The 14,042-nt window shown below is 35.3% G+C and overlaps 2 protein-coding genes across 2 annotated transcripts; one reads left to right on the forward strand and one right to left on the reverse strand.

The window, feature by feature from the left end:
- The first annotated feature begins 220 nt into the window (after nucleotides 1-220).
- LOC114738252 (tyrosine-specific transport protein-like) lies at nucleotides 221-3,989 on the forward strand. The gene is made up of 8 exons (XM_028926288.1): nucleotides 221-354; nucleotides 457-691; nucleotides 972-1,359; nucleotides 2,073-2,210; nucleotides 2,392-2,551; nucleotides 2,993-3,146; nucleotides 3,221-3,337; nucleotides 3,694-3,989. Exons 1-8 carry the CDS (start codon nucleotides 221-223, stop codon nucleotides 3,895-3,897), a joined length of 1,530 nt encoding a protein of 509 aa, XP_028782121.1. The 3' UTR covers nucleotides 3,898-3,989.
- A 1,390-nt stretch (nucleotides 3,990-5,379) lies between these two features.
- Nucleotides 5,380-6,695, reverse strand: LOC114738264 (caffeoylshikimate esterase-like). Its single transcript, XM_028926306.1, has one exon. It carries the CDS (start codon nucleotides 6,661-6,663, stop codon nucleotides 5,650-5,652), a length of 1,014 nt encoding a protein of 337 aa, XP_028782139.1. The 5' UTR covers nucleotides 6,664-6,695; the 3' UTR covers nucleotides 5,380-5,649.
- Nucleotides 6,696-14,042: the final 7,347 nt, after the last annotated feature.

The raw sequence follows: 14,042 nt of genomic DNA on the forward strand, positions 1-14,042 counted from the left end.
GCAAAAATAACATAAAATAGAAAGTTTTTTTTTTTTTTAAAATGTGGCATGGCCCGGTTGTGAAGTCCTTCGTATATTATTGGGACCATTTTCTCCGTTGACATGACTGTGGACAAAGTAACGTAAGGTAGGGACCATTTCCAAAATATTTGGGGTCCTATTATATTCTATTTATTATGATAAAACTCTTAGATCCCCTTCCTCCCTCTCCTGATTCCCCATGGATTCACATTATTGCATGTCATCTTCGTCTTGCTCTGCGCATCCGAAAATCCATGCACATCCAAAGGCAAATTCACCACCGGCACTGCTAAACCTGCCGAGAATCACACCAACTGGCTTCAGAATAAGCAAGTATGTCCACTTCCTAAGTCCAAACCTCTTCTCTGGGTTAATTTTTTCCTTTACCTGTTTCATTTTAATTTGATGGGTTCCTACAATTCCTCCTCCTGCCAGTAGCTACTTCACTTGTATATGCTATCACCGCCAGAAGAAGCCAAATTCATTGTTCAGGAAGGAGCCTTTTGGTGGGAAAACGAAGAAGAACTGGGGCCATCATCAATTGGTTAAAAATCCAAGTGAAGCAAGTGACAAAAAGAAGAAGGGTAGCCTTGCTGGAGCAATTGCTCTTGTTATCGGGACCAGTGTCGGCTCTGGAATTCTCGCACTTCCCCAGAAAGCTTCCCCAGCGGTACAAACTTCTTTGTTCTCCCTGCTACACTTGAGCCGCAAAATAACAATTATTTGTGCCAAAACCTTTTAAGACTCTTAGACATGCTCTGTTAGTCAGATTCAAAAAACAACCCCGCGCGCGCGCCAAATCAACTATAGGCACTTCTTTTTCGTAAAATCTACTTTTATTATTAATTTCACCTTTTTATTTTGCTAGACTATGTCTGCTGAAGATTTTCTTTTTGCCCCTCTGATATCAGTTATCGAATGTTGGGGTGTTTACTGTATAAATAAAGCAGGGATTTGTTCCAAGTTCAGTATCAATAATAGTATGTTGGGCTTTTCTCCTCATTGAAGCACTTTTACTTGTTGAAATCAATGTGGCTCTTCTGAGGAAGAGGAAGAGGAAAAGCGATGGTGACTTGGAGGTCATTTCTATTACAACAATGGCCCAAGAAACACTTGGGGAATGGGGTGGTACTCTGGCCACTCTCACTTATGTCTTATTGGGATATAGTTGCATGGCTGCTTACTGTTCCAAATCTGGAGATCTTCTTTTTCAATGGATCAATCTCCCGGCACCAGTATCAGGCTGTCTATTCACTGCTTTCTTCACAGTGCTTATCTCCATTGGGGGAACCCGAGCTACTGATCTAGTTAACCAATGGCTTACAGCTTCCATGATTGGTAAATTCATAATAGAACTCTTTATGTAATATGAGAAGTTATATAGTAATATTTCCCCGCCCTTAGATTATCATTTTTGTCATTTTCGTTTGCTGATATTCATTTGCCAGATAAAGTAACGCATCTCGAGAAAAAAGTGAAAATTCATGGTTAAAAAACGCGACATCTAGGAATAGCTTTGTAAGCATGTTGAAGGAAAATTTGGGTGCGGGTAAAGCTAGGAATCGTTGAGATTAACTCAGAAAGAGTTTTGTTTTGACTGTGAAGTGCCAGTTCATAATATCTATGCAGATTGCCTTCCCAGTCATAATCTTGCAAAGGATTTTGGAGTAATCAGGTTTAGGGATCCCCCTCAGGCTTTCGAAGGACATTTGTATAGGGTCACTGTGGGTGTTTCAATCCCACGTTCTTCATTGATTTAATAAAGAGCTTGGGCTCTGGCCCCATTTTTTACCAAAAAATTTTCACAGCAGCACCTTTTCTAAATGTTAAATTAACATGTTAATGTTGTGATTACTTGGGTATCTAGCACTTTTAGTTATTTGGCGATTCTAATTTTGCTGAACTCCTGCACTGCGACCTACATGCCCATACATCAGAATGCCCAATGATTAGTTTGATTACTTCATTTATCATTGAGAGTAGCAGGTAAAATGTCGTTGTGAGTAACATTTGGAATGTTTAACTATGTGTAGAATGAGTCTTGTAAACAGGTCTCTTATTGGCTATCGAAGTGCTAGCAGTTACGTTTGGGGGATTGTCTGGAATAGGAGGAGGCAGTGACTGGTCAAAAGTGCCCGCAACGATGCCCATCATTATCTTTTCCCTTGCGTATCATGATTTAGCACCTGGTAAAGATGAAAACTTATTGTTTGAAATCGAACATGGACATAGTCACATGACAAAATACAGTGTTCAAGTGCAGTTTGAAGTCTCATGTTGTGTCTAATATGAATTTCAAAAACAATTTGAGTTTGTTTACAAAGTATCCCTGTTTCATGGCTTGAAATCCATACTTGTATATCCCTGCAGTTCTTTGTGCGTATCTGGAAGGTGATTTGGATCGTACAAGAGCTTCAATATTTTGGGGTAGCCTTGTGCCACTAACGGCATTGCTTGTTTGGGATGCAATTGCCCTTGGTTTGGCAGCAGAAGCAGAACAAATAGTTGATCCTGTGGAGCTGTTATTCAGGTATTTCATCGCTTGCAGAATCATCATGGAAGACCTCAGTGACTGATACTACCTCTGGTCCTAATTATAAGAGCTAATTGACTAATTTGAGGAGATTAAGGAAAGAAGTTAAGTTAGTTATTCATCATAAATAGGTATTGTCTTTCTTAAAATATCCTTGCTAATCAAATGTATTGGCTAGAACTACCATTGTTAGAATGACTATTTTGAAAAAAAATACATAAACATTAGAGATAAAGTGGATTGGGGTCTTATATTTAGGAACAAAATAAAAGTCAAACGAAGTCTTATATTAAAGACCGAAGGTAGTATAAAACCACACGTTGGTCCTCAAAAACTAATCCCACGTATCATTTTAAAAAGTTTGTATGGCTTTTGTTCTCTTGTTATTTATTGAAATGAAAAATATAAAATTAAAACTGGTAAGTGTGAATGATTTAGGGTGGAATGGAGTGGTGTTCCACTTTTGGTCGGGGCCTTCTCACTTCTAACAGTTGGGACTTCACTTATTGGTACCCTCCTCAGTTTTTCAGAGTTCTTCAAGGAGCAGCTTAAGAATCTAACCTGGAATTCTCCTCCAACCCAGGAATTAAATGTAAATTTCATGCCTTTAGTAACTTGATTAGATAATCTCATGTGTCTACTAAATGATTAAGGCCGTTTGGACAGGGTGGTTGGTGGGGAAGGAATAAAATGAACATCATGGCTATGACAATTGTAGTTGCTCCTTCTCTGTTTGTCTCAACAACTTTTCCAGATGCATTCTCCGCCGCGACTGATATTGCTGTAAGTTGGGGAAGATGGTATTCCTTTGGGAATAATCATCAAAATTTGCTTGAAATGAGATTGCTCTGAAACTAAGCATCATGCGTGTACACTAAATTAAGCAGAGGCGACAAAAATATAAACATATGATGAAATATAAAGTGTTCTTATTGATTTGAAAAGTAAATCTTATATCTGCCAATCTTTGAACGCACATGATTCATTCTGTTGAAGTGTGGATATTTTAAGCTTTGAAAATAGAAAGCATACTATTGTAATCAAATTTTGTCACGTATCATGTAAAAAAGTTTCAAGCCTTCTTCTTCTTGTTGGTCACTGATACTTGATGGTGAACCAGGGGGGTTACTGCCTGACAGTGCTGTATGGAGTTCTTCCACCGGCAATGGCATGGACAATGCAGAAGAAAGAATATGAATGTTCTGATGAAAAGTCGTTATCAGATGCTTGGCCAGCTCTTATTATGGTTGCTTTATTTGCTTGTGGCATTGTGGTGGATCAAATCTTGCAAGATACCCAAGCACTGCTGTTGTAAATTCCTTCACCTTAATTTTTCCATGTAGATAATTTCTCCAAGTCCATGTCTCATGCAACATGTAACATTGTGACATTAAGTTCCTAACAAACTTCAATGGAAGTGAGATTATATTTTGTATATGGTTCTATGCTAAACTGAAGAACATCACGCCTTGATCAGACAACCCATAAAGAGTATTTTTCCAATGTGGTCTTCTGGCGAAATATCTGTCATTGCTGAAGCCCCAGAAAATTAGTATGTAAGAAAACAGAGAGGAAGATATGTGTAGAATCCTATAAGAACGACCTGAATGAAAATTGAAACCCTTCGGGGAATTTCACTTTATGCATTGGGGCCATATTCCAATTGAAGGCTCCATTAAATTTCGTTTAGTTTGTTGGTTCTACTGAAAGATTCTCGTGGATTTCCTGTAGGTAGTTGTTTCACTTCCTGTAAGTGCATGTCTCATTTTTATTCCCGAAAAGCAAAATTCAACTTGCATGAAGCTTCAAATTGAGCAATATTGGTGGAATTATGCCAAATATCAAAGACCAAAACTATCTTTAATTGTCATTTATGAATGGTATTACAAAAATTGCTCCATCCCATCAAATTTATTTTGTCCTCTTTAATAAATAAATAAAATTTATTTTCTTATTTGGATCACCAGACTCTAGAGATCAAAATTGTTAGCCATGTACAGAAGGTCAAAAAATGATTTTAATACAATAAACAAATAGCAGATGTACACAACGAAAAGAGCTAATCCCCGCAACTAAGGGAGTATTTGGATAAGATCAAAACCATGGTTTCAGAAGTGCTTTTACGATATACGAAGCAAATATGTGAAGGAGATTGCCTTGATTTGCGGAAAAGTATTTCTGAAAAATAATTTTAAGGGCATCTAAACACCCCCTTAATGCACCAATGTTCGAATTCATCTGGAAAAGTGCCCGTCTGTGGTGGATAAAATTGCTTTTAATAAAAAAAAATTTACGCTTTAAAAAAACCAGATATACTCGTATCGTTTAAACCCAAAAAACAAAAACTACCCCTTCACCTAAAAACTGTTATGAATATGATAATATCTTTATAGATATATATATTTCTTATTATTTTTTATATTTTCTATTATTTTCAATATCTCTCGTTATCTTTATATCCCACAATGATTTCATGTTATTATGTAATCCATAGATTTTATAATAAATTTTCTATTTTATTTCATTAATTATTTATTTTAATATTTAATATATTTATTATCTTATTTATCAGACTCTTATCTCTCTCCATTCACATTCTCTCTCTCATGATACTTTTTATTATAATAATTTTTTTAGTGTCTTTTTTATACTCTCTTCCTCATACATTAAAAGTATTTTAACAACAACAAAAAAAACTTTAATTTTTAGTTATTTATTATGTTTAACTTACTTTTTAATCTACCTGGAAATAAGTACGGAGGGAGTATCATTTAAGCCCAGAGTACCAGAGACGTCAATCTAGACGGGACAAGCGACTGTGTAAGAGATTAACTTATTTTGAGTAATTTTAAACTATTTTTTTACACAGGTTGCTCACGCCACGAACAGGGATAGTATGAAACCAAGAGAAAATATCTGAGCATTTCTTTAACTTTACTCCGACACTGCTCGTACGTCTATTTTTACCTAATAGTCAGTACACACGTACCTAGGTTGGGATGGTCTCCAGATTACATGGCACCTTGCTATTGCTTCTTTTTATCAAGTTCCCAATCCGAACGCTACTTATACTGTATCCCTGAGCACGCGCGAAGTTAATCGCTCCCCTCAACGGCGGCGCGTTGTTCAGCTTTCCCGCCGGATGCGCGGCTGCGCAGCCACTCTACCATATCCCCAAATACCAATTCCACGTTTTCATTGGATTCGCCGATCAGCTGATGCCACATCCCCTCGTATATCTTCAACGTCTTATCCTTACTGGCGGCACGTGCGTACAACTCCTTCACGCAAGCCGGATCGCATACCACGTCATCCCCGCCGTGCACAATCAGGAAGGGTAGCTCCACCTCTTCGTACCTTCCCTGCAACTCTCTGCAAATCCTCAGCAACTCAAGCGCCGTCGCCGCGCGTGGCCTGGTCACCTTCCTATTCGGGCTCGCCATCGCCAGCTTCCTCTTCCACTCCTCCTTGAACGACACCTCCGGGATCGAGCCGCGAGTGGGAACCACTTGCCACGTCGGAACTACTGCAGCCACGAGTGAAAGAAAGTGCTCGAGTGGCCACGGTGGCTTGAACTTTGCACTAATCCCGCACATGGCGCCATTGAGGATGATCCCATCCCATGGCTTGGACGCTCCGGCGGGCGAATCGGGACGGCGGAGAGTGATGAGGAGTGCTATTGCGCCGCCGAGAGACTCAGAGTACAGGAAGGAAGGGAGAGAAGAGTCGTAGCGGGAACGAAAGGAGTCGAAGAAAGACATGCAGTCGTCAACGACTGGGTTAATGTCGGGGATGTGAGCGACGAGGCCGTCGGAGAAGCCGTGGCCTTGGTGATCGATTGCACAAGTGGCGAATCCAGCCTTGGTGAAGTGAACAGCGGTAAGCTGGACGAACCAGCTGGATTCGCCGGTGAAACCGTGGACGAGGGCGACGATTCCGAGGACGGGGGTGGGAGGGAGCGGTGTCCACCACTGAGTGAAGAGTTTGAGGGCTCGAGAGTTAGTGATGAACTCGGAGCCGTGACTCACCGAGTGACGAGCGTAGAACTCGTCGGCAGTGAGGGAGCCGAATGGGCTCTTCTCGTTGGCCTCCGCCACCGGGTGCACCATTCTCGCTAAAATGCGCCGCTCTGCTCCGAAACCGTTGGCGTTGGGTTTTCTCATACTTCCCCCTCTCCCACTTCTATATATCTTCATTTGCTTCTCTCCGCTTTATCTCAAATTGAAATTATTTTAATTATACATTCTATTATTATTTAAATCAATATATAAAGATATTATAATTTTATTAATATTATTTTAGTGTCTTTTATAAGGAAGACCCGCCGATAACCTACTCATTAAAGTTAAGAATTTTATTTAATTCACATAAGATATTTCAATTCTTTTGCTCTGCTCCTTAGAAAGATAGTTATAATTAGATTGTGATTTGAAGATTGGTTGTGAGAGAAGTTACATTTTTTTTTAAACGTAAGTGACGAATTTTTCAAAACTACAGTTAAAAATATTAAATTCATTATAAAATTTAAGTGATTTCTTATATTATCTTAATTAACAACAGTGAATTCTAATATCATATTAATTTCTATGTTCTCACTATCTATTAAATACAGGTATATATAAAAAATATTTAATACTCATTGAAATTATTACATGATCTTATAGAAGTAGCTTTCTACTTTTTCACCAAAAATTGCTTGATGTTCAAATTGAATTATCCAAATACAACAAGTATAGTAAGTCATGTTATTTATGAGTGACACTAAATGTACTCCTTTGTTCTTTTTTATAAGCAACAACTACTATTTCTTTTTTGTCCCTAAATATAAGTAACATTAGTAAGTTGTCTTAATTTTTTGTAGCAAGTTTTCTATTTTACTCCCATTAATTACTTATTTTAATATTTAATATATTTATTGTCTCATTTTTCAAACCATTATCTTTTTGTATCACATATTCTCTCTCTTTCATAATTCTCTTTATTATAATAACTTTTTTAGCTTCTTTCTTATATTCTCTCTCCTCTATAAATAAGGGCATTTTGGAGAAATTTTTTTTAATTTTTACCTATTTATTGTTTTTAACTAACTTTTTATCTACGTAATAAAGTACTATGTTGCTTATAATAAGAGACAGAGGGAGTAATATATATTTTTTAGACTCGCAATTAAGTTGTTTTATGAATGATATAAATTTAATACTGTTTACTCATTTTTTCCTGCAAATTAATGATGTTAACTTAAGTATTTGGAAATGATAGTAGCAATAAGTGGAAAAGAATGAGGAAAATAAGACTGAAGGGAAGTAAACAGAAAAAAGAGAAAATAGGGAATGATGCAAATAATGAAGCAGGTAGGTAAGCATAATAAGAGAGCAAGTGATGAGATGTTGGGGAGGCAAAGGGTAGATGAAATTTTTAAATGCGCGGCAGAAGTTGTTGTTGACCCACGCAAATCTTGCTTTTGTTTTTGATGGAACACTGCTTCATCAATAACCCTATCTTTCATTCGAGGGAATTGAAAGGAAAGGAAGGAAAAAAAAAAATTTATCCTTGATATAAGATCTTGTTTGACTTTTATTTTGGTCCTAAATACTACTATAAAACCTCAATCCACTTTGTCTCTCATATTTATGTATTTTTTTTCAAGATAGTCCTTATAACAATGATAGTTCCAGCCAATATACTTTATTAGTAAGGATATTTTGAAAAAGACAACACCTATTTATTACAAATAACTAACTCAACTTTTTCTTTAATTTTCTCAAATTAGTCAACTAGCTCTTATAATTAGGATCGGAGGTAGTAATAAACTTGATGTAAAAAATTAGGAACATAGAATTATAAAATTTTGATTAAAAAAATGAGACAAAAAAGTAATAAAAATTAATTAATAACTTTAATCTCATTCCTTCTATTTTTTAAATCAAATTCATTAAATTTTTTTCTCCCCTTTATTATTAATTATAAAACCTCATTTGTAGTTTATAAATAAAATCTTATATTAGGACTGAAAATAATACTATACATATTTTTATTTTGCTTACCTCATATATAGATTTTAATAAAAACTCACCCATCTTGCATTTATTGAGAGCTTCATGGGTGGCCCATATTGAAGGTGGGTGGACCGTGGACCATAGCACCAGATAAGGGAAGCATTGATAACAGGTCAATTTTGTGAGAAAGTGTAATCCATTTTATATCTGGGCCGTACCTCTCCATTTTAATGACTTTATCCAACCGAAAATGCCCTTTTCATCATTTAAAGAATGTGCATTTATAAGAAGCCTGGTCCCCATAATCCAAGAGAGAGAAAAAATCTCTCGTCACACGCCATGGTAAGTTAAACTTTGCTAGCATCATTTTTAGGAGTAGATGTTCATACAACAAAGCCTTCTTTTGTATTTAAGTTTGAGTTAATATAATTTTTAGTACTTCAAATTTCAAATTATAGGTTTTAATTCCTTAAATTTTTTTATTTAAAAGATTATCCCTATTATTGAGTAAAAATTTAGATTATTTTGTCCTTTGAGAGACCAAAACTAAAATAAAAACAAACTGGAGAGACTAAAAATTGTCCTAATGTGAAGATTATGTTTTCTATGTATCAATTTGCTTTTTAATTAAAGGAAAAAAAACAAAAACAAAAACAAAAACAGGTCTAGTGCCTTTGTCTGTGTTATCCAAAGCCTTTCAAACAAATGTTTCCCAAACCAACAGCAACTATTTTCTTATATCTCACTACACGGTCTATAGCAGCAGTAATTTCAAATACTAATAAGAGGAAGAACAACTAGTATGTGTTGGTCCTAGTAGAATGAATTTTGGTCATTTAAATAAGAAATCTTGAGTTTGAATTTGTGTAAATGTAGAAAAATGCTTTCAATTGAATCCGACAACATTGAATTTAATCGAGGAAGGAGAACTTGGAAGAGAGGAAGAGAAATTGAAGAAATATGGTATGCTGTACGTAGGCCACGGCGACTGTGATAGAGGAAGCATTGATTAGAGGTCAATTATTGAGAGGAAGTAATAAAATATCATCCATTTTATATCTGGGCCATACCTCTTCATTTTAATGATTTTATCCAACCATTGAGGCCTCACTTTTCGTCATTCCAAGAATTTGTATTTATAAGTCAGCTCCAAAAAAAAAAAAAAGAATTTGTATTTATAAGAAATCTTGTTCCCATACCCCAAAAAAAATCTCTTCTCATAAGCCATGAAGAGTTAAACTTCACACTCAAAGCACAAAACTAAGGTCTTGTCTGGGTATCTATCCAACTAAGCCTTTGAAACAAATGTTTCCTAACCGAAAAGCAAGCATCTTTTGTCTCTCACAACACGCTTTATCCCATCAACACTTTCAAATACTAATATGAAGAAAAACAATATAATCAGCAAGTGTTAATGCTTGTGAAAGGGGTTTTGGTCACTTAAGCACAAGATCTAGAGTTCAATTATGTTTAAATGCGGGGGGGGGGGGACTTTGCAAAAGTTACTCCCAATTATACACAAGAATGCTCGAATCTAATCCAATAAATAGCTGCATGAGAAGGAAGAAGAACAAGATGAAAAGAGGAGGAGAAATTGAACAAATATGGTATGTTGTATAGGCTTTCCCATTCATTAATTTTAGAGTACCACCTCCGGGTGTAAGTACAGATTAGCTCACATATTTACAACCGGGGATACTATGTTCCAAAGAAATGTCTCAAGTTACAGAGATAGGATCAATCAGATGAATGCCTCTTCTTGCTTGGCAACATAATAACTTGTCCTACAGCTTCCTGTTATCAACCTAAACCTATTCAGTAATAATGTTAGAATACAGTATTGCAGCATTTTGAAAGTACAATTTCAAGCTCAAAACATATGAAGATTAATTAGGTAAAATATAACCATAATTACAAGAGAAGAAAACAAGAACTTGACAAAAGAAGGCAGATATGTAAATCAAAAGTAAATAATTGGTATGAAGCTGGTGGCTCAGTGGCACGAAGATGAGAATCAGACAAGGTTTGGAACATCCGGGTGGGTGAGAGCATAACCGAGAGGAGAAGGAAGATGATTTGGACGAGTAATATCGTCGAACACCTGATGGGCGTCGTAGTCACAGACGATATAGCAGACTAAGGAAACGATGGTGAAGAACCATGTGGTGATTGGTGCCATCCTCTCGACAATATCTGCCTCCCAAGCTCTTGTTGTCTCAATTTATACCAGATATTTTTTTCTACTCAACATTGCGTAATTGTCATATTTTATCGTTATCACTTATCAGAGAGAATACGATTGGGAAATTAACCATCATGACAAATCATAAAAGAACGGGAAGCTGCCTTATCGTCTTAGATTAAGGCTCTCTCCTTATTAATTAAATTTTAAAATGTGAACAAGGGTTATGGTAGGTACGAATTTTTTATAATTATATCTGACAAAGACCCAGTTTTAAAAATAAAACTAAAGAAGGCTTTTTATATTTAATTATTTACACAGAATCTAAGGTAAGTAGTACTATTCATGATTTATAAATATTATATTTTTGCTCCTTTTTTTTTTTTATGTTAGTTTATAATGATTGCAGTTGAGAAGCCCATCAGTCCAGCCCATTTTATAGGCACTGCGTCATTGAACAAATCTCATCCCACAATTTAACCATGGCTTCACGGCAATCTTTCTTTTTTGAGTTTTTGCAATAAACTCAAATGTTTAAATTATCCAATGGTGTTGGGTTTAGTAGAAAAGGTTAGTCTTTCGTAAAGTGATAAACCAATATTCAAATCCCTGCTGGAAAATGTATCCTCATTTAGTGCCTGACAATCCCTCACTCAAATAGGATTAGGTCTGATAGAAGGATACCTATGTGTAGGGAAAAAAATGTTTAAATTAACAAGAGAGATGATGCATGAGGCGGACATCCTCCACAGAGAAACGACCAAGAGTGTGCATTCAGAAAATAACTTAGAACTGAAATATTCAAAAGTAATACAAAAGGAAATAAACAAGTAGAAGATGGAATAACAGAAAACATAACCAAGGCACTTGTCACTTAAGAGAAGTCTGAGTTGAGCCTTGTACATGGAGAATCTTGCTCTTGGTAGTTCTTTACACTTACACATTCCAAACTAACTTGACTTGATCAAAAGTAGTCAGATGAAGAAGGCTTGTAATCCATAATGAAGAGGATGGTAATAAGCAAAGTGCACCAGGTTTGCTCAAATGTTGAAGCTGTGAGCTGTGATTGATGAGGTCAATAAGAGAGCTATATAAGAAACTGACATCTATTTCTGCACAGTAAAGGGGATTCAATGGACATTAGAATCAGAGAAAAGGTGGAAGATCCGGGTGCATCAAGCCATAACCCGTTGAAGACAACAAGCTACGACGATTAATATCGTCGAACACATGGTGGGCTTCCCAGAAAGTGTTGGAGATCAAGCACAAGAAGATGAACAAATATGTGGTGATGGGTGCCATTCTCTCTTCAATAATCTCACCCCACTTTCGCACATCCAAAATCTCAACTTCTTCCTCTCTATATATTGCGGAACACTTCTCTGAGCACTCACAAATAGTTGGGCAAAAGCAGGAAAATGACATAAACACACCCCCTCCCCCAACTTTTAAGGATCATTCTCCGTTAACTCCATGCTGATCCAGGCACTAAAATACAAGCGATCGATTGTGCATGCCTTTGCCCACAAGCAATAATTGATGGTCGTCACTGTTGTTCCGAGACCTAACCAGGAGTAATTGATGAAAGGCTAAAAGGAAAAGTTTAATTAAGAACATGCAATAAACTTTTTGCCTTTGGCTGTATGCATCAAACGAGGGAAGCTTCGTGAGGAGCTGCGATGTGTGGGAGTAAGATGGTGACGCGCGCGCATGTGATTTTCTGGACAATAATGAGAGTATGTCCAAAGGGAAAGATTAAAGAAGATGGCTCCTTCCTTGAGGAGTGCAAGTCTCATCCATCTTGCTTGTTAAAATGGCAACAATTATGATGAAATCAGATCCCACCAAAGAAAAGCAACTTCACTCTTTGGTAATTTATTGCCTTGGCACACAAAAATCACCCTTTTTTTTCTTGGCATGTCCTATAAATTTTTTTTACCAAAAAATCATTTTTTTTAAAAAAAACTGAGAACATTGAAAAAATCTCCCCTGAAAATGTTAATAGGGAAAAAGATTTGATGAGTTTTTATGCATAGCAAGTATCAATGTTCTGTAAATTTTGTATGCACAAAGTATCGGTAATCTGATTTAGATAATTGTCGATGGGAGATTTCTTTTCTTAATTTTTCTAAAAAAATTTGGGTAGCATGTGATGTTTAAAGAGTGTTTACTAAAGTATTTACAAATTACATTCCATTTATAGGATCCTTATCTTGGTAATGAAATTCAAATGTATGTTCTTACAATATATTATTACCAATTCTTAATATAAAAACTAGTTGACTAATTTGAATAGATTAAGAAAATTTGTTAAATTAGTTATTGGTAATAAATGGGTGTTATTTTTTATAACATACCCTTGTTAATCAAGTATATTAGCTAGAACTACTATTATTACAATAAATATTTTGAAAGAAAAGTGGATAACTATGATAAACAAAATGAATTAAGTTTTATATGTACTTCCAAAATAAAAGTCAAATAAACTCTTATATTAAAAACCGGAGGTAGTATGACATGGATCGTTACCAACTAAACTAATTTTTGGTTAAAAATCGTGGCAATCATCATGTAGGGATATAAGTTTAATAAGCAGTTCGGTATTGGAATTTGGATCTAAACTTAATATGTGAGTGCACTCAGTTTAAGGTCATTATTAAAAGATTCTATAAGACAACAAAAAGGGAAAATGATGAAACAAGATTCCATCATCTTCAGTTTGGTCTATCAGTGTTTTAGTACGTAAAACTAAAAGGTAATTTGGGTTTGAAGGATTCACTAAGATCAAAACAAACTCCATAACTCGAAAAATAGTCACGAGAATTTTATAGACTACTCATTAATAAGATACTCATATTAGCAATTAATAAGATACTTATATTAGCAATGAAACTCAAAAGATACATTCTCATAATGATACACGATTCGTGTGTCAGTCTAGTTAATTTAAGGTTATTAGAAAAAAAAATTGTATAAAATAGCAACAAAAAGAAAATAATCAAATGATGTTCTATCATCATCAAGTTTTGGTATATTAGCTTTTTTTCAATTTATTTATAAATAAAAATATTTTTTTAATAGTCTTGTTTCTTTTATCAACTTATAATATAAACAAGACTAACAATAAATTGATAAAAATGTTATTTACAATAGTTTTAAGGGGCTGAATTGAGAATATAAAAGCAATTTTCTACGAAGTTCTAAAAACTATTTTTAAATGATCAATTTTTTGAGACATATTTTTAAATGACTGACTTGGGGAGGTTTTTTATTATAAAAATTCAATTTATTCAAATGAAGTAAAATAATA

The sequence above is a fragment of the Neltuma alba genome, unplaced genomic scaffold, assembly GCF_004799145.2.
Source record: "Neltuma alba isolate B1F8T4 unplaced genomic scaffold, ASM479914v2 tig00013565_pilon, whole genome shotgun sequence".
Taxonomy (NCBI): domain Eukaryota; kingdom Viridiplantae; phylum Streptophyta; class Magnoliopsida; order Fabales; family Fabaceae; genus Neltuma; species Neltuma alba.